Source organism: Enhydra lutris, unplaced genomic scaffold, assembly GCF_002288905.1.
Source record: "Enhydra lutris kenyoni isolate GAN:26980312 unplaced genomic scaffold, ASM228890v2 scaffoldscaffold38, whole genome shotgun sequence".
Taxonomy (NCBI): Eukaryota; Metazoa; Chordata; class Mammalia; order Carnivora; family Mustelidae; genus Enhydra; species Enhydra lutris.
In genome coordinates, this window is record NW_019154122.1 from 15,591,254 (window position 1) to 15,612,171 (window position 20,918).

Consider the following 20,918-nt stretch of genomic DNA (forward strand, 5'->3'; position numbering starts at 1 on the left):
GCATCATTTCGAAGACATTTAAATTATTTAGGTGGTTGTAACCGAGACATCTTTAATAATGCACCAAACAGCAGGCACCAGGTTGAAATCAATTAGACTCCACCGCTAAATCAGAAGGTAGAAATTTACAAGAGGAGGGCTCTGGGATGGGGACTGGAGGTATAGATGCCTGCCAGAGGCAATTCTATTAGGAACCCAATGGGTATTGCCTGGTCAGTTAAGCAGCAGAAAAAATGGCCAGATGCTCCTAAATATAGGGCAATTAAAAAAAATTAAATAAAAAATTTAAAAACCCGACATTGAGGAGGCTCGTCCTCTGGGCAGGGTTCTGGATGAGCAGGAATAAATACCATTTTGGAGGTTTCCCGTGCAAAGAGAAGTCAGCCAGTGGGGCCTCGAGGAGTCTCCCGCCTGGGTGGACTCCGCGTGGGGTACCTGGGCGGGGCTGTTTGGGACAGAATGATCCCCGCACTGGGATCCAGCGCGGGGGACAAGGGAGGTGTCTCAGGGGACAGAGGGGACCACCCCCGGCCTCCCTGCCGGGTCCCATGTGAACCTCAGGGAGGCCGGCTGAAATTTAGGTCCGCGAGCAGCACGTGGCGGACCCCGGCCGCCGCGTCCAGCCCTCGACCGCGCGGGGGCGCAGGGCGCAGCCGCGCTGCTGCGTTGCGCGGGCGGCGGCGGCGCCCCTCCGGTCCGCCAGGGGCCGCTGTGGCGCAGCCGGGCGGGCCCGTGCTGTCGGGGTCGCGGCTCGCCGGTCCCTCTTGGGCACGGCCTTGCCGGTTTGGCGGGGTGAAAGGTTGCGAAGATGGCGACGGCCTTGAGCGAGGAGGAGCTGGACAATGAAGACTATTACTCGTTGCTGAACGTGCGCAGGGAGGTGAGGCTTTCGGTGGGACGCTCTCTGGGCGGAGGCCGTGCCCCGTGGTTCGGGAGGGCCGGGCTGGCGGCCACCGCTCCGTCCCCGCCACGGGCGGCCGGGACCCGGCGGGGAGGCCGCGTGACCCCACCCGACATGCGCGACCGCCCGCCGACCGGGCGGTCCCCACCGCCTCGACTCCTGCACCACGGGTGTCCCGGCCGGCCTCTGCCCCTGCTCCCGGCGGCCAGGGAGCCGCGTCCTGGCAAGGCCAGAGGCTCCGGTACCCACAGGAGGGAAGGGGTCCCCGAGGTAGAGGCTCCTGGAGTGGGGTTCCCGGTTCTCCCGGATCCCGTGCCGCGCCCAGCTCGCAGACTTGCCTCGGCCGAGGGGCTGTGTCATCGCCCCTGGCCGCCAGAATGGGAAACTGAGTCTCGGGCACCAAGGTCAAGGCCACAAGGGAACCTTCCCGCGGCGTCTGTCGGGTTCCCGAGTATTCATGGGGACGTCCCGCTTTTGAAATGAATCCAGGCCCAGAGGCACGTGTCTTGTGCCCTCCTCTTCCCTGAGTGGCTGTCCAGAAATTCAGGAAAGAGCGTCCGGTACCTACAGCCTCTATTCGGAGGCCGCAGGTGAGGACGCCGCTGTAGAGACAAGGAAGCCGCGGTACCCCAAGCACGGCCTCAGCATACGCGCCCCTCTCCACACTCGAGGGTTTGCACCCTGTCTCCTCACTCAGTGAAAGATAAAGTCTCACGCTGTGTATGGCATGCAGTAGGGCCCAGTCCGTTTCGTTGGCTAGGCCAGCTGATACCAGCGTGAAGGGCAGGAAGGCTTCCAAGGTCAGGTCCTAAGGTGGATCGTTTATCTGCAAGCTGCTGGGTTCAGTCTTCTCAGCCCTGCTAGAGAACCTTTCATGCCATCTCTCAGTTTTCCCAGTGGCCACAATTAGCCAAGTTTGACTATTTTAGGCAAAGCTGGCCAAGTATGTGCTGGCCGTAAGTGTTGGTGTGCACGATGTCCGTGAGAGCTAACATTTTTTAGTGCTGCTTTGGGCAGGGCCACCAGGCTGAGCGAGCACTTCCTGTTACATTACCTTGTTTAATTCTCACCCCAGCCCCTAAGGTAAGCATTGTGATAATCCGTGATTTATACCTGAGAAAACCGAGGTGGAGAGAGGTGAAGTCGCTTGCCCAGAGCAACACCAACAGAAAGTGCAGGAACCTGAATTCCACCCTCAGAAGTCTGAGTGGAGCCTCAGCTCTTGACTTCTACACTCAGTGTCATTGCCAGGCAGCCCACGGAGCTGCGAGTTCTGGTCTGTGTCCTTGGGCACCCGTGTAAAAATCCCTCAGATGCATTAGCCCCCTCGTATTAGGAAAACGTCCAGCTGGAGGTCCTTGTAACTAATAAACATTAAGGCTTTGGGTAAACCATTTCTTTGGCCTCCGGTTCCTTTCCCTTTGAATGAAGCTGTTTGACTAGTTACTAACTTTTCTCCAGTTCTGAGAAGCAAAGCAGTAAATGAAACTAGCTTTTCTAAAACCAGCCTTTTTTTTTTTTTTTTAAGATTTTTTTTTTAAGATTTTATTTATTTATTTGACAGACAGAGATCACAAGTAGGCAGAAAGGCAGGCAGAGAGAAAGGAGGAAGCAGGCTCCCCACTGAGCAGAGAGCCCAATGCAGGGCTGGATATCAGGACCCTGGGACCATGACCCGAGCCGAAGGCAGAGGTCTCAGGGCTCAGTGGGTTACACTGAGCCACCCAGGTGCCCCTAAAAAGATTTTTTAAAGATTTTATTTATGGGGCACCTGCGTGGCTCAATCGGTCAAGCGTCTGCCTTCAGCTCAGGTCATGATCCCAGGGTCCTGCTCATGCTCTCTCCCTCTCTTTCTCTTAAATGAATAAATAAGTAAATAAATATCTTAAAGATTTTATTTATTTGAGAGAGAGCACAAGTGGAGGAGCAGATCCAGCCACCTGGGCTGGATCGTAGGTCCCTGGGATCACCACGCAGGCGCCCCGAAACCAGCCTTTCTTACCACTCATTTATAGTCTGGGTTATCAGTAGTTGAGTGGCAGTTTGCCCATTTACCAGGCTTACTGAGTCTTAGGCAGATGTATATGGTCAAAAAGATCTAGAATAATAGGTTTGGCCAGAGTCCTCGGTAAACGGTAGTCAAAGATGTACCTTGAAACTGCTGGAACCTTAAGACTTACTGTTATTGGACTGATGAGCGGGAGCCAAATAAATATTTCTTTTAAAAAAGATCACTTTTCCCAATGAGTTATGGCACTTCTCCTATTTATGGCTATGGGTGAAATCCCCATGAAACACGTTCTCTCGCTGAAGTCACTTTGCGTTCCCTTTGCCAACAAACTCCGTGTGAAATGTCAGGGTGTGCAGATTTTCTCTCTCAAAATTCTACTGGAAGAGAAGCTCTCAAGGTGATCTCTGGACTTGATATTTACTAGGATTTTGGGGGGCGGGAGGGTCAGAAATCAACCTGAAGTTGAAATAGCATGATTTAGTTGGAGGGTTAGAGGAGGAGTAGAAGTAATGTTAACTCTTACACCTGTTGATATATTTCCTGTCAGTTCTATTCCTTCTATAGCTTGATGCCGTTTGTTTACCTGTGGGAGGCAGGATCCCCTTCCCGCCAGTATTTTAGAGTACCTTCAGCTCTGTGTTCAGAGAGTTCAGAGACTGGGGTACCTGGAGGGCTCAGTGGGTTGGGCCTCTGCCTCCGGCTCAGGTCATGATCTCAGGTCCTGGGATCGAGCCCCACATCGGGCTCTCTGCTCAGGGGGGAGCATACTTCCCCCTCTCTCTGGCTGCCTCTCTGCCTACTTGAGATGTCTCTCTCTCTCTCAAATAAATAAAATCTTAAAAAAAAAAAGAAAGAAAAGAAAGTTGAGATACTTTTCCCTAGAAATCTCAAATGAAGGAACCTGATGGAAAACTGGAAGTTCTATTTAAAATTTTTAAAATTACAAGCCTACTTTACGGTTACCGTTGGAGTAATACAGAAATGTCAAAAATCAGCTTGCAAATCTTTTTTCCTAGGTTTTAAACCTCAAAATATCCCCTCATACTGTATTTCAGCAAGTGAAGCAGGCAGTTAGGCCTAGATGCCTCTCTCTAAATGAGACTTATGTGATCTTTAATGATTCCCTTTCTCCACTGTTCTGGATTTCCTGTTTACAGAGTAGAGCTATTGTCGCACTGAGCGGAGGGAGTAATTTTTCATTAACCGGGCACATTAGAAGCAGATTGACATCTCTGGTTTAGTGTAGTCAAATGCGTCATCAGGGGCCTAAAATCTAACTGATCTGAGATTTCTGAGATGATTTTCCAAAATTTATTTGGATAAAGAATTCCTGACCAATCAATCCGTGAATTTTTCTTGATCTTTATACATTTTATAGACATTTTAATTGACACCTTCTAAACGGAATTTATTCCTAATCTACTCAAATTCCTACTTTATCAATGTTGTATTACCATTAAAAGAAACTCTTCGTTTTCCTCAGGACACTGAGCAGTGTTTATAACCCATTTTAAGATCTTTGGTCCCAATCAGGTTAGCTTCAAAGGGGCCGGTCTCTTCAGGTTTTAAACACTTTTAAAAAGAACAGTGAAGGGCCCTGGGTGGCTCATTTGGTTAAGTGACTGCGTTCAGCTCAGGTCATAATCGTGGAGTCCCAGGATCGAGTCCCACATCAGGCTCCCTGCTCAGCAGGGAGTCTGCTTCTCTGTCTGACCTTCACTCCTCTCAGGCTCTCTCTCTCTCTCTCTCTCATTCTCTCTCTAAATAAATAAATAAGATCTTTTAAAAAATAAAATAAAAACACGGTTAGGTAAAAGATAAACTTAATGTGAAAAGGTTTTTTCTTGCAGTCCATATGGGGAGGTGAGTATTCTGGGTTTTTCCATCCTTCCATACCAGCCTTCATTGAAACTAGAATTGCAAAATTGTCAGCCACCAGAAAGTTTCCCCAGAGTCCCTGTATTTTCATTCCTTCCGTGGTTTAGGGTGTGTTGGTGCACAATTTTGCAGTTTTTGGTTGTCTGGATTTCTCTGGCTGGAGATTACAGTCACAGAGTGGGACTAAACGTTCAAGTTCACACTGCAGATGGAATGGGCTAGAGCAGTGGAGGAAGGTCTGCTAGCCACTGTCCGGATCGACCTAGGGGGACATCAGGCAGCCCAGCAACCAGGATGGCTTGGATATCTGTAGAAGTTGGAGCGTGGGCGTGTCAGCGAAGCCAGGTGCACACCCGGGTTCCTAAAGTAGCGTGGGAGGTGCTGTGGGTCTCTTCATCCGTTGCTGACCTATCCTTGTGATGGGCGGGTAACTTAGTCTTTAGGAAAGATACCAAGATGGGTCTGAGAAGGTCATTGCTTCGGTGAGTTTCCCATCAACTACATTTTGCTCAGAGTTCAGTATTTATAACAGTGAGTCTGCTTAAAATGTGTGCATTCAGCAGGTAGTGCTAAGCCTTGGTTATCCAAAAACTGAACTTAGGCAGGTGATCCACTTCCTAAGGTGTCCCCTAAGCGAAGAGGCTGAGGAGCAAGGTCAGTAGGAGCAGGAGCAAGGTCAGTAAGAGCAGGAGTCGCAGGCCATGCTGCCCCCGGGCGACAGGTCATTGAACCTCTGCAGGTCTCCATTTCCGCGCTGCAGTCCTTACGAGTTACTGAGAGAGTGGGAGGCCACACTGTGCAGCTTTGCCAGAATGTCCTGGGTCGCAGTTTTTACTTTGGGGGTGGGGAGGCTCGGGTTCATGCCTCTGGGCCAGTTGTCTACGCTTTCTGCTTCCCGTTTTTTTTTGACATTGAAATGGAGGGAACAGACAGTCATGGATTAGGCGCTAACTTACTGTGAGCCAGAACGCTGTGTGCTGGAGTGTTGCCTTGTGACAGGAGTCTGTGCACACAGCCTTGCACAAGTAGATGTTTGTTTAATGTTTATTGTTATTTCTTGAATTCTGACAAAGCATGAGGTTTTGCTTATTTTAAAAGACATACATGTACATAGAAAACTTCGTTTAAACCTGATCCTGGCTAAATTTGCTATCCGACCGTTAAATATTAATTTAAAAAAAACATGGGACGCCTGGGCGGCTCAGTTGGTTAAGCGGCTGCCTTCGGCTCAGGTCATGATCCCAGGGTCCTGGGATCGAGTCCCACATCGGGCTCCTTGCTTGGCAGGGAGCCTGCTTCTCCCTCTGCCTCTGCCTGCCTCTCTGTCTGCCTGTGCTCGCTCGCTCGCTCTCTCTCCCTCTGTCCCTGACAAATAAATAAATAAATAAATAAACAAACAAACATAGAGCCAGGGGCGCCTGGGTGGCTCAGTGGGTTAAAGCCTCTGCTTTAGGCTCAGGTCATGATCCCAGGGTCCTAGGAGCATCGGGCTCTCTGCTCAGTGGAGAGCCTGCTTCCACCTCTCTCTCTGCCTGCCTCTCTGCCTACTTGTGATCTCTGTCTGTCAAATAAATAAATAAAATCTTTTAAAAAAAAATAGAGCCAAAATCTATGCTAAGCATCAGGTTATGAATTCCTAAAGGTTTCTTTTCTCTTTCTGTTCAAAATACTGAGTTTCTTATCTTCAAAAGGCAGTTATCTCTCTGAACTCTGCTTCCTGCAAAGTCAGGAGTTTTCCACAAGGAGGGCTCGGGGGAGGAGCTCCCAGAAGGCCTAGCTGAGTTCTCAGGGTAGGGGGGAAGGGATAGTCCCTAAAGACAGTGAGTGTCTGGGGTAAAGGCAGAGTGGGACCCAAAGACGTAACTCTTGTGAGCTGTCAGCTCCTAAGGGGCCAGGCAGAGAGGAGAGGACCTCCCTGATCAGAGCAGAGAGACAAGACAGCACTGGGGTCAGGAGGGTACCCAGCAGGGTCCGGAGAGGCTTCTGGTGGTCTTCCTTCTGGGTGGGGACAGAGTTCTTAGGATACCCAGTTAGTTCCAAATGTCATCCTGTAATATGATTAGCAAACACCATGAGGTTAAATTTTACTTTTTTTTATTAAAATTTTTTAAAAGACTTTATTTATTTATTTGACAGAGATCACAAGTAGGCAGAGAGGCAGGCAGAGAGAAGGGGGGGGAAGCAGGCTCCCTGCTGAGCAGAGAGCCCAATGCAGGGCTCGATCCCAGGACCCTGGGATCATGACCATGCCAAAGGCAGAGGCTTTAACCCACTGAGCCACCCAGATACCCCGAGGTTAAATTTTAAAATCTGTTTTCTTTAATGAACCATAAGCTAGTTATTACTTTTCTGCTTTGGGCATTTTAAACAATTGCTTCTTGAAATTTTAATGCTCTAGTTCTGCATTTTTTTTTTCTTTTTTGGTTAAAGAGAATTCAATTGAAAGCTTTTATATTTTCTGTGAGTTTAGAAGTAAACAATAGATAAGGAAAATACGGGACACACAAGCAATGTGTTTTGCTTGGCTGTGGAATTCTAGTGCTTACTTTTATTAAACTTTCATTTTGATTTTATTTATATCCTACCTTGTTCAAGAAAGGATTTAAGACAACTAACAGGGATGAATAAATAAAATAGCATAAAAGTTTAAAAGGGGGCACCAGGAGGGGAAAAGACCATTGGGAACACTGCTGCTTTATTACTACCGTTGTGGCCCACACTTTACAAAGCCCCTGTTCCCTTGAAGGAGCTTGGAGCCTCCTCCAAGTTCATGTCCCGGTAGCTGGGTCCTGTTTGGCTCTTGGACTGTTGGAACGACTTCTGCATGCAACGAGTGCACAGTGTTCCCTCCCTAGTTTGCAGGAGCCAGAACATTCTTCAGTAGTAAAATGCCAGCAGACATCAACCACTAGAAGTCTGCATGAGTGGGCAGGGTATAACAGATGGACATGGACAAGAGAAAGTATAAGGTCAGGCTTTTTGGGGAAAAAAAGCCAAGCTCTTTCTGTGACCACCACTTCTGACCCAGAAAGGAACTGGAGCTCATTTTCCTAAGATGCTGGACTTTTTATTTACTGTTGTGTCTCAAGGGCACCAAATACACATATGAACATGACAAGGAAGAGAAATGAAAACCAAATTGTACAATGATCAGACAATCTCTCCTCAGCCCTTGGAATGACCTCTGGTCAGGAATCAGACTTCCTGCTCCTCTGGCTCCTTTGTTCTCACATTCTGTCATCAGCAGAAGTGGACATGGAGGACAGGATTCCCCCCACCCCCTAAACGTTGAAGGTGACCCGGGCCTGCCTTTTTCTTTGTTGGTATGTAGAATTCTGTCATTACTGATTACCTAATCTTTTTCTTAATTTATTTTGCCATCTTGGGGGTAAAGAGTTCTGTCAACTTTGTAAGTTTTTTCCTTCCATGTAAGACAGCGGACTTGGGTCACCTCTACGTGTAGAACCTGCAGTTGCTTGATCAACCTCATGTTTAGCTTTTCTGACTTACTCATGGTTTAATTGTTCTCTCTTAAGTTCGCCTTCTCAAAGCAGAGTCTGAAATGTCTGTAGGGGGGAGCTGGGTGGCACAGACGGTTAAGCGCCTGCCTTCGGCCCAAGACGTGATCACAGGACCCTGGGATCGAGCCTCATGTTGGGCTTAGCGCTCGGTGGGGAGTCTGTTGTCCCTCTAGCCTGCCGCTCCCCCCCCCACCACTCGTGCTCTCTGTCTCTCACTCCCAAATAAATATTTATTTTTTAAATAATAAAATGGTGGTGGGAGGTTGACTTTTCAAAATCACATGACACAGAGTGTGTCCACTTGACCCCTGTACTCCAGAAAGCTGTGACGGCGCTCAGGGGTTTTTGAGAAGTACACCGAAACCACTAAGCCCAGCACCTTCCATGGGGAGCCCCTGTACACCCTCGTGGGTGATTCTTTGGAAAGGCAGTGGAGCTTCAAAAGGGGTCGGCGTCTTAAGGAGCAAAGCCCTTGCAGTCAGGTTTGAGTCTGACTTCCTAGCAGCCTGGTCCGGGGCAAGCCACTTAGCCTCTCTGAGCCTGTCTCTTCATCCATAAAATCCAGACAATAATTTCACTGTCCTAGGGCTTTGGGGAAGATTAAGCAAGAACACACGTGAGTGCTCCGCAGAGTAATGGGCATGTTATTAGGTAAGGTAAACACCGGTACATTTTTGTTGGTGTCCTGGGCCACACGGACACTTAATCTCCGGCCAGCTTTTGGGTCAGGGGGCCAGAGGGAGTTCCTTCTCCCTCTCAGACCAGACTTTTATCTTTTGATCCTCACTGCTTTGACCTATAAAATGGAGGCTCCAGTGCCAGTGTCCAGGTGTTCTGTGAGTGTTAAGCCTCAAATGGGAAAATACCAGCCTTCTGGAATGATCTCTTTGTATCCTTCCTTACCCTGTCAGGTGCTCCTTCTCGCTCCTCACAATTCCTCCAGGTTTGGGCCTCTTGAGTTTGGCTGGTTTTACAATCCCTTGCTTCTGCATCTCCCCCTGCCTCTGGGCCTTGTACTTAGGTGTTCAAATTTACCTTTTCCCCAAAACCTGATGCTTCCAGTTTCTCCCCAACCCACGCCTCTGAGCCGAACCCCAGGTGTGCTCTTTGGTTTGTTTTCTCTATATTGTACTGAGCCCCTTTCAATTGTCCCGCAGCCCTGCCCAGCTCGTGAAGGCTCCTCCGGACCCCAGCCAGCCCTGATCCTCGGTTTCCGCTTTGACTTCTGGGCAGCTAAGGAGCCCTCCTGACCTCAACCCTACATTTCTGCCGTAGTTTTCTCTAGGTCTCTCTGGTTTTGGTGTTTGTCGGTTATAGTCAAGCTGTACCAAATTAATATTAACGAACAGTACTGATAACATTATTTCCCTACCCAGAAGCCTTCTGTGGCTTCCCGCTGTTTATTGGGGTAGGGGTCAAATAACTGGGCCCATTTGAAAGTCCCTTATAAATCAGTTGTTTTATATATTTTCTGCGTTCCTTGTGGTGATGCTCTGCTTTCCTCCACTTCAGAGTAAGCGTCCTGTGGCCAGGGACCGTGGCTGTCTGATTCACCGTTGTACCTCTTAGGGCAGGGCCAGTGTTTACTGAATGAATGGGCAGGTGGACGGATGCCCAAGTTCAATTCCGGCTGGCGTTTGCTCTAGTGTCGGCCTGTTCCTTAGGACGTTCTTTTCCCCTGAAATGCCCCAGCCCGTCTTGGACACCAGAACGTATCAAAACCCGCCTTTCTCGTTCCCATTTAGATCCCGCCACCTTCATGCGGTTTTCTTTCAATCCTGACTCCCCTGAACTTACTTCTCCACCATTCATATTAGCATTTTTGTGTTCTTACTGTTTAGTTAAATCCACGTGGTGTTTTTTTGTTTTGTTTTGTTTTGTTTTAGGGGAAACACATATGCACACCTAGTTTGTAATCTTAATACTACATTTCTGTTGTACCTCCTGCGGCACTCAGAACAGGTCAGGCGCTCGGTCAGTGCACTGACTGGAAGAGTTCAGTATTTGCTGGTGTCGTACCCGCCATGTCCGGGTGCTTTTTGCTTTGTGGAATGCCTGTGTTGAAGATCACATTGCAGTTTTGGCAACAGATCGTTCTAGAGGAATTTATTGGTAGGGAGTTTATCAGTTGTCATTTGGCAGATCTGAATGGCCACTTGTCAGAATTGTTCAAAGCCAGATACAAGAGGAAGAGAGCAGATTCGAATGCTCACCTTTATGCCTGCTCCCGGAGTAAGCCAGAGTACACGGGACTGAGGACTGTGCTGAAGAGAGCAGCCCCTGCTGGGCTCATCCCTTTTCGTCTGGCAGGCTTTTGTTCCTCTTCTGTTCCTTTGTTGCGGTGGGAGAAGGTTACTTGTTTATCGCCTTTTGTACGAGCAGCAGTAATATTAATAAAAGTACATTTCACATGGATTAGATTGTTCTTGGAGTTTTTTCTTTTGTCAGAGCTGAATGTTCAGGACAGACTACATAGGTTAGTCTCACTAGAAGTCGTGTTCCCCTGGAGGTGCTCCTTACAACGATGGGTCGGGCAGGACGATTAGCACGGTCCACACCGTGCTCGAGGTTGCCTGTGAGTCCACGTACGTTGTCGGAGTCCTGCCGTTCGCAGATCAGCCCCAGCTTCTTTCCGGACCCTCCATCTGTGTTCAGCATGAAAATGAAAATTGTAGCAGGCCGTGTTGAGCAGGGAAAATGGCACCAGAAGATACCAAGGCTGCGGGTGAGAGTGGTTTTATTGTGTGAAGCTTCGGGCTGTGTGGTGGGAACCTTTTCAAAATGAAGTGGGAAATTTTTCCAAGTCCAGTTAGTGCCTGATGAGTACATGCCTTGGTCTCCTCGGTGACACCAAGTAGTCTGCAACCCCTCCTCTCCATGAAACAGCTCTCACTCAGCACAAAGCACCCATGCTGGCTTGGGGTTAATTAGCTCTGAAATCTGCTTTTTCTTTTAAATTGTATGAGCACCAAGTATCGGAAAAAATTACAGGTTTTATTAGCTGATGCAGTTTATTTCAATCAGATTGTCACGGAACATATGGACAGTAATGAATCTTCAATTGTGGTAATTAGGCAAACTTCCCAAAATCCAATAGAACGTAGTTTTGGAGCTTTGCTGAAATACAGCAGTGTAGACACAGCTGGAAGTTTGAGCTGGAAAGTATGGGCTTCAGCAGCCACAGACCTAGTGACTTTCCTGTTTCTCAGATGGATGTAAGCGTGAGGTGTAAGTTGCCGCTTGCCGGCTCTGTCGGGTCTTCTAAGAACATTGATTCTTTGCTGGTCCGGCCCATGGTGGGACTGCACTTGCCAGCCCCCAGTGTGGAGTGAGGCCCTGTGACTAGTTCTCGGCAACGATACGAATGGAACTAATATGTATTCTGCTCAGACGGAAGCATTTAAAACAATACAAAGGAAAAAATGGGTTATTTCTTAAAAAGTTGTCCAAAATGCAAATAAATACATGGAGAAATGTTCATCCTCAATAGTAAACAAATCACCTTTTTTTTTTTTTACGATTTTATCCATTTATCTGACAGAGAGAGATCATAAGCAGGCAGAGGGAGAGGGAGAAGCAGGCTCCCCGCTGAGCAGAGAGCTTGACATGCTCAATCCCAGAGCCCTGGGATCAGGACCTGAGGCAAAGATAAACACTTAACATTCTGAGCCACCCAGGCGCCCAACAAATGCAGTTTAAAATAGTGTGCCGGGTTTTGTCTACCATGTTGACAAAGTTTGTTTTCTTTCTCATGGTAGCACTCAGTGCTGAGGAGGTGAGTGTGCTGACCCGCCCAGCCAGGAGACGGGACAATCATTCCCTGCAGAAATTGAACCAGGAAGGCTGTCGGCACAGGAGACGGCGAGTGGCAGCCTTGCAAAAGCAGGGAACACATGAGCGATGACATCCTGCATGGAGACTTAGAGCTTTTCCTTGTTCTCTGTGTCCTTCCGTAAAGAAACTGACTTATCAAAGAGAAAATACCACCAAATGACACTTCCGGGTGCTCCCGTAGGCATTTCATAAAGGAGCTCATCAGACAACAAGGCCTGTTCACATAGAGCTTCCAGATAGCTCCTTAGTGTCTTACTCTTGGGTATGAATTGGTACCAGAGAACGTAAATATTTGAAGGAATACCACAATGTGAGTTTCTAAGATCATGCAACAGCAAAGAGAGATGAAGGAAGCAGACAGTGCAGGGAATTTGAAAGCTAGATCGTCTTCCAAGAAATAAAATATTACATGAAAGGAATAAGAACAAAGTGATACTTTTTTTTGAAAGATTTTATTTATGTATGTGTGTATTTATTTAGACAGAGAGTGAGCACAAGTGGGGGGAGGGGCTCCCAGCTGAGGGCTGAGTCTCAGGAAGGGCTTGATCTCATGACCCTGAGATCATGACCTGAGCTGAGGACATCAAGGGTCTGCCGCTTAACCGACTGAGCCACCCAGGCACCCCTGTATATGTCTCTTTTTTAAAATTATCACCTTGTTTTCGGTCGCCTCGGTGGCTCAGTGGGTTAGGCATCTGATTTGATTTGGGCTCAGGTCATGATCTCAGGGTCCTGGGATTGAGCCCTGTCTCAGGCTCTGTGCCCAGCTGGGAGTCTGCTTCACGATTCTCCCTCCCTCTGCCCCTCCTCCCGCTTGCTTACACTTTTTTCTCTCTCTAAATAAATAAATCTTTTTAAAAAAGAAATAGAAACAAAAGAAGGAGATCTTGGAAATTAAAAATAAGATAGAAATAAAAATTCTGTAGAGGGGCTGGAAGATAACGATGAGGAAATCATCAAAGTGCAATTTTAAAATTAGAAGACCAACTCTTACATATTAAAGTAAAATGAAGAAGAAGACATTATATTAAACAATATGAGAAGAATTCTCAGAACTAAAAGATATGAGACTGTAGATGGAAAGGGCCAATTAAGTAACGAGCACGGTGGGTTGGAGAAAAGACCCATGCTGAGGAAATTATTGGTTAAAGAGAACATGCTAAAAGTTTCCAAACAAGTCACAAAGAATTGGAAATTGGAATGACATTAACCTTTCTCAGCTCAGAGATATAAGCTAAGAGACAGTGAAACAAACAATACAGTAAAAATTCTGAGGAGAAAATATTTCCAAGCTCGGATTCTATCCTCAGCCAACTATTTATCAAGGGTAAAGGCAGAATACAAGAAAAGAACATTTTGAGGGGCCCCTGACTGGCTTAGTCAGTAGAGCATGTCTCTTTCAGGATCCTGAGTTTGAGCCTCACAATGGGTGTAAAGCTTACTTTTAAAAAGAGAAAAAGGGGCGCCCGGGTGGCTCAGTGGGTTAAAGCCTCTGCCTTCAGCTCAGATCACGATCCCAGAATCCTGGGATCGAGCCCCACATCGGGCTCTCTGCTCAGCAAGGAGCCTGCTTTCCCCTCTCTCTCTCTCTGCCTGCCTCTCTGCCTACTTGTGATCTCTGTCAAATAAATAAATAAAATCTTTTAAAAAATAAAATGAAATTAAGGATATAAGTATAAGCATATGATTTTGAAATATAAATGAGGAAAATGCTGAGAGATTTTAAAGTACTTATCACCTGAGGAGTGCGGATGAATGCTGTTTTGGTTGTAAGTCTAATAGTTCCATTTATAAACTGTTTTATGTATCCCTTTGATAAAATTAAATTTTTAAATTTAAAATAATTAAATCTTAGACAATAGAGAGTAGTTCAGCAGATTAAAACAGAAATCTTATACCTTTTAACCCAACAGTTCTAGAAACTTCTTTGCAAGAAGATAATCATGGATGCACATAAAGTTTTAGCTGTAGGAATGTCCACTCCAGCCTTTTGAAAACACATGAAAATTGTTCATAGGGAATCCTTATATAAACTGATAATGCCATATTTGAAATGCTATGCAGCCATTTAAAATGATGTGGAAAATACTTGATGACCAATAAAAGCGGCAAAAACAAAACCTCACAAAGACTTTTAACTGAAAAAAGGGGGGATTATAAAATTCTATTAAAAAAACAAATTTTTATTTCAAAACATGTTATCTCTATTTTCTATTTTATCCATGAAGAATATGTATACTTTTCTAATAAAAATAGCAGGGTTTGGATTTTTTTTTTTTTTTTTTCAAGATTTTATTTATTTATTAGAGGGATGGAGAGCACAAGTAGACAGAGCAGCAGGCAGAGGCAGGGGGAGAGAGAGAAGCAGGCCCCCCGCTGAGCAAAGAGCCCAATGCAGGGCTCAATCCCAGGACCCTGAGATCGTGACCTGAGCCGAAGGCAGCCACTTAACTGACTGATCCACCCAGGCGCCCCAAAGTAAAGGTTTTTTAAGGTAATTCAACTAGGAAAAACATAGCCATTGACTCATTCCGTTAACCTATTTTGACCGTTAGAATTGATGCCATTTTTATCTCTCTGCTAATGACAAAGCTTTTGTTCATATTTTTGAAAATGATGTTTATTTTGCTTCACATCCTCACCTACATTTAATATTCTCAGTCTGTCATTTTAGACATTCTAGTGGTTATGTGGTATCTACTTTTATTTTTAATTGGCACTTCCACAGTGACTAACAATACTGAATGTCTTTTCATGTACTAACCAACCGTTCCTGTGTCACCTCCGGCTGAAGTCTCTGTTTAAATCTTTTACTCGTAATTTTATCGGATTGTCTTCTTCAGTAAGAGCTCTTCATATATTCTGGATACAAGTCTATTACATACATATTTTACAAGTATTTTTCTTTTATTCCATCTAGGAGATCTTTAACTCAAGGTTACGAAAATAATGTTTTTAGAAGTTTTATGGTTTCAGCTTTCACATTTAAGTCCTTTCTCTTTTTCTGTTTTGAGGGGTTTTTTTCCCCAATTACTACTATTATTTTTTAAGATTTTATTTACTTATTTGACAGAGAGAGCACAAGCAGGGGGAGCAGCAGGCAGAAGGAGAGGGAGAAGCAGGCTCCCCGCTGAGCAGAGACCCAGACTTGGGGCTCGATCCCAAGACCCTGGGATCATGACCTGAGCCAAAGGCAGACACTTACCCAGCTGAGCCACCCAGGTGCCCCTCAGTTGTTTAAAGTGTCAAATACATATAACATAAAATTTACCATCTTACCCGATTTTTACAGTTCCGTGGTGCTAAGCACATACCTGATGTTGCGCAACCGTCCCCGCCATCTGTCTCCTGAAATCTTTTCATCTTGCAAAACTGAAATTCTACCCATTACACAATAACTGTCTACTCCCCCACCCGGCTCCCAGGCAAGCATGATTCTACTTTCTGTCTCTGATTTTTTACTACTAGATTCCTCATCCTAGAATCTAGAATCCTACAGGATTCATCACTTTGTGACTGGCTTATTTCACTTGGTATGTCATTTTCGGGGTTCATCCACGTTCTAGCACGTGTCTTTTGAAGACTGACCGTTCCGTTGTGTGTGTGTGTGTGTACCACATTCTGCTGATAAGCATTCATCTGTGGATGGACGCTTGGGCTGCTTCCGTGTCTTAGCTGTTGTGAATAATTCTGCTGTGACCGTGGGTTTACAGATACCTCTCGGAGACCCTGCTTCCAGTTCTTTTGGCTCAATGCCCAGAAGTGGAATTGCTGAGTCATCTGGTAAATCTGTTTTTATTTTTTTGAGGAACTACCACACTCTTTTCCACGAAAGCCATACCATCTTACATTCCACCAGTCGTGTACACAGGCTCCGGTTTCTTCACATCCTTGCCAACGCTTGGTACTGCATGTTTGTTCTGTAGTAGCGTCCTAATGGGTGTGAAGGGCTGTCTCATGGTGGCTTTGCTTGGCCTTTCCCTGATGATTGGTGATACCCAGCATCCTTTCCCATGCTTATTGGGCATTAGTATATCTTCTTTGGGGAAATGTCTGTTCAAGTCCTTTGTCAGTTTTTTAACTAGGTTGGTTGTTTTTGTTGAGTTTTAGGGGTTCTTTATGTATTCCGGGTAGTACTTCCTTATTAGGTAATATGATTTGCAAATATTTTCTCCCATTCTTTAGATTGTTTTTCACTTTCTTGATAGTATCCCTTGATTTACAAAAGTTCTTAGTTTTGCAGAGTTCAGTTTGTCTATTTTTTTCTTTTATTGCCTGTGCCTTTGATGTTATAACCAAGAAATCATTGCCAAATCCAATGTAATGAAACTTTTGCCCTGTGTTTTCTGCTAAGAGTCTTTTACACTTCTAGCTCTTATGTTTAGGTCTTTCATCCATTTTTAGTGAATAAACTAATAAGTGAATTGAGTGAAGTTACATGATATGAAGTCAACACAAAAGTCAATTGCATTAACTTTTATATATGGTATGGAAGAAGGGTCCTACTCATTCTTTTACAAACAAATATCCAGTTTTCCCGGTACCATTTGTTGAAAAAACTGTCCTTTCCCTATTGAGTAGCCTTGGCACCATGTCAAAAATCATTTGACCATATATGTTAGTGTGTATTTCTGGACCCTCTGTCCTATCCTATTGGTCCATACATCTGTCTTTATTCCAGTACCACACTGTTTTGATTACTGTAGCTCTGTAGTAAGTTTTGACATAAGGAAATACAAATCCCCCAATTTTGTTCTTTTTCAAGATTATTTGGCTCTTCAGGGCACCTGGGTGGCTCAGTGGGTTAAGCAGCTGCCTTCGGCTCGGGTCATGATCTCAGGGTCCTGGGATCGAGCCCCACATCGGGCTCTCTGCTCAGCGGGGAGTCTGCTTCCCTCTCTCTCTGTCTCTGCCTACTTGTGATCTCTCTTTGTCGAATAAATAAATAAAATCTTTAAAAAAAAAAAAAGATTGTTTGGCTCCTTGGGGTCCCTTGAGGTTCCATGCAAATTTTAGGGGGGATTTTTCTATTTCTGCAAAAACTGGTATTGGGATTTTGATAGGGACTGTATTGAATCTTTTAGTTGCTTTGGGTAATATTGACATTTTAATAATACTGTCTTCCCATACATTGATGTGGAATGTCTCTTTCTTTTTTTTTTTTTTTTTTTTAAGGTCTTCTTTAATTCTTTCAGTGGTGTGTCATAGTTCTCATTATAAAAAATCTTCTACTGGGGCTCCTGGGTGGCTCAATGGGTTGAGGCCTCTGCCTTTGGCTCGGGTCATAATCCCAGGGTCCTGGGATTGAGCCCTGCATCGGGGCTCTCTGCTCAGCGGGGAGCCTGCTTCCTCCTCTCTCTCTCTCTGCCTCCTTCTCTGCCTACCTGTGATCTCTGTCAAATAAATAATAAATAAAATCTTAAAAAAAAAATCTACCTCCTTGGTTAACTACTAGGGTTTGCTTTTTTTTTATTTTTTATGCTTTTGTACGTGGAGCTGTTTTTCTTTCTTTTAAGATAGTTCATTTTTATTGTATAGAAATACAGCTAATTTGTGTGTGTTGACTTTGTATCCCGCAACTTTGCTGAATTCATTTGTTCGAAATTTTTTTTGTGTCGGTGGAATTGTTTGTTTCCTTCATATAAGATTATATAGTCTGGGAACAGAGATTATATTACTTTCCAATTTGGATGCTATTTATTTCTTTTTCTTATCTAGTTGCTCTGGCTAGGACCTCCAGTACTATGTTGAATAGAAGTAAAAGCAGACATACTTGTGTGGATCCTGATCTTAGAGGAAAATGTTTCAGTGTTTCACCATTGAATATGATGTTCACTGTAGATCTGTCTTCAGTTGTAAGAGCTCTTTATGGCTTTTATTATGCTGAGGTAGTGTCCTTCTGTTCCTAGTTTGTTGAATGTTTTTACCACGATAAAGTGTTGAATTTTGTCAGATGCTTTTTCTGCATCAATTGAGATGACCGTGTGGGGTTTTTTCTTTTCATTCTCTTGGTGTAGTATATTATATTGATTTGTGCTGAACTATCCTTGCATTCCAGGAATAAATGCCACTCAGTCACGGTGTATAATAATCCTTTTAGTATGCTAAATTCTGTTTAGTACTGTTCTGTTGAGAATTTTTGCATCAGCGTTCGTAAGGTTTTCTTCTGCTATCTTTTTCTAGCTTTGGAATGAGTTTGGAAGTGTTCCTTCCTCCTCAGTGTTTTGGAAAATTTGGAGAAGGATTGAGATTAATTCTTTAAATTTCTGGTAGAAATGGCCAGTGAAGCCATTAGGTCCAGGGCTTTTTCGCTTTGTCAAGAAGTCTTTGATTAGTAGTTAAAGCCAGGCTGTGATTCCGGTCGGTACTGTGTTGGGGTTACGTGCAGACATGTCCTGAACACAGTCGTTACGTCCATCCCTGAGCAGGCCGTGTTTGTTGACGGTACTCTAAACAGTATTGTCTTTTTAAGTTTGTTTATAGATTGTAGAAGTAAATTGATGTTTGTGTAGTGACCCTGTACCCCATGACCTTGCTAACATCACTTAGTAGCTTTTTTGTAGGTTCTTTATGATTTCCCATGTAAGTGATGTCTGCAAATACAGAGTTCTTTTTCATTTCTAATATGTAAGCCTTTTATTTTTGTGCCTTATTGCAGAAGTTTCTTTTTTGTATCCTGTAGCATGAAATCCAACCATTTTAACAGACCACTAAACTCTATGGTCAGGTCACAGAGGACCTTTTCACTGTGAGTTTTATGATCTGTGAGGTTGAATTTATAATAGATTGACTTTACATTAAAAACAGAACCAGGTGGGGGCGCCTGATTGGCTCAGTGGATTAAGCCTCTGCCTTTGGCTCAGGTCATGATCTCAGGGTCCTGGGATTAAGCCCCACATCCATCTCTCTGCTCAGCGGGGAGCCTGCTTTCCTGTCTGTCTCTGCCTGCTTGTGATCTCTCTCTCTCTGTCAAATAAATAAATAAAATCTTAAAAAAAAAAAAAAAGAAACAGATGATTGAGATGATGAAAGTTCTCAGACTTTTTTTTTTTTTAAGATTTCATTTATTTATTTGACAGAAAATAGTGAGAGAGGAAATTCAAGCAGGGAGAGTTGGAGAGGGAGAAGCAGACTCCCTGCTCAGCAGGGACCCCACGTGAGGCTCCATCCCAGGATCCTGGGGTCATGACCTGAGTTGAGGGGAGAAGCCCAACAACCGAGCCACCCAGGCGCTGCAAAACTTTTCAGACTTAAAAGCACAACACACCTCTTTATACAGGATTTTAGAAATGAGTGTGCAGCTGTAGGTTTCATTTTTAATGATATCACAGATTTTGAAATAATACCAGTTTTTTATGATAAAGAGTTTATCATTTATGAAATGTCGACCCAGTGACCTCAGCTCTTCAGTTATGATGAAAGGTCCAATCTAACCTTCTCCTGAATGTAATATTTATTAAAAATGAAACTTCTCATTTCTATTACTTAATCGATAGCACATTAAGTCATTTATTAATATGATTACAGAAGGTCTTTCAGATTAGATATCCCCCCTCCCCCTTTGTCATCTCATTTAATTTTAACAACTAGGAAATAGCAGCCTAAGCTAGAAGTCAGCGGGCCTGTCTAATCATTCACTTGTAACTTATGAGATGCTGGAAAGAACGATTGAAATTGGCAGAAAGAGGGGCGCCTGGGTGGCTCAGTGGGTTAAAGCCTCTGCTTTTGGCTCAGGTCATGATCCCAGGGTCCTGGGATCGAGCCCCGCATCGGGCTCTCCGCTCATCGGGGAACCTGCTTCCTCCTCTCTCTCTGCCTGCTTCTCTGCCTGCTTGTGATCTCTGTCAAATAAATAAATAAAATCTTAAAAAAAAAAAAAAAGAAAGAAATTGGCAGAAAGAAAATAACCTGTAATTGCTGTTTAGGAAGGAACTAGCCCCCTTTACGTCATTATGTGGGTAAACCTACCTGGAGGAGATCTCTTTTAGTCAGTTAACTATTATTTGCTTAAAACAATGAGTTTGGTACAGGGCGCATATTGGCCAGGTGTGGCAAGAAACGCATTGCATGATTGGTGTTGGCAGGGAAAGAAATCAAGGGTAAGAAAAAGAAAAAAGACCTACAGACACAGGAATGTTGACTGACGCACATGTCTTCAATGGAGTCTCGTGTTTTTTATTGAAACAGAATGTTTATCTAGAAGAGGGCGCGTGTCGTAAGTGTGCAGCTCAGTGGATTTTCACAAATAGGGACTCCTTCACGACTGAGCGCTCCTGCCAGCCCGTGCCAGAGTGACACCTTCTCTCTGATCTGTTCTGCTTTCCGGGGGATACTGAGCTACTCTTTGGGTTATGATAGCTGGAGTGTTCGGATCCCTACTGTGAGCCCAGCGTTGTTGAGCACTGTACGGGTCTTACGTCCTTTACTCCTCACAGTGACCTTGGGGAGAGAGGTACTAGTGTCCACAGCTGCAAGGTGAGAATACAAAGAAGGTTTTACAAGAGCCACGCTTTGTAAGCTGTGCTCTGTGTCAGGCACTCTGCGAAAGCCCCGTGTGGCCACGCTCTCATTCCGTTGTCTCCCCATCCTGGAGACTTTCGCCCTTTTGCGGATGAGCAAGCTGGGAGTCAGAAAGCTCATTTGCCCCAAAAGCCTGTGTTCTTCACCAGTAAACTTGGAGGTCGGTGTGTCACCTCCTACAGAGGAAATCTTGTAGGTGAGCAGATGGAGAGAAAGAGGGAAGGCAGCCAACTGCCAGTTGTTGGACAGCGTA

At 45.0% G+C, this 20,918-nt stretch overlaps 1 protein-coding gene across 2 annotated transcripts in view; it reads left to right on the top strand.

The window, feature by feature from the left end:
* The first annotated feature begins 763 nt into the window (after positions 1-763).
* Positions 764-20,918, top strand: part of LOC111154694 (DnaJ heat shock protein family (Hsp40) member C11) — a 70,105-nt gene continuing 49,950 nt past the window's right edge. For both annotated transcript variants that reach the window (XM_022514535.1, XM_022514536.1), the window contains exon 1: positions 764-880. In XM_022514535.1, the coding sequence (XP_022370243.1) occupies positions 809-880 (72 nt within the window). In that variant the 5' untranslated portion in view covers positions 764-808. The remainder of the gene's footprint in view (positions 881-20,918) is intronic.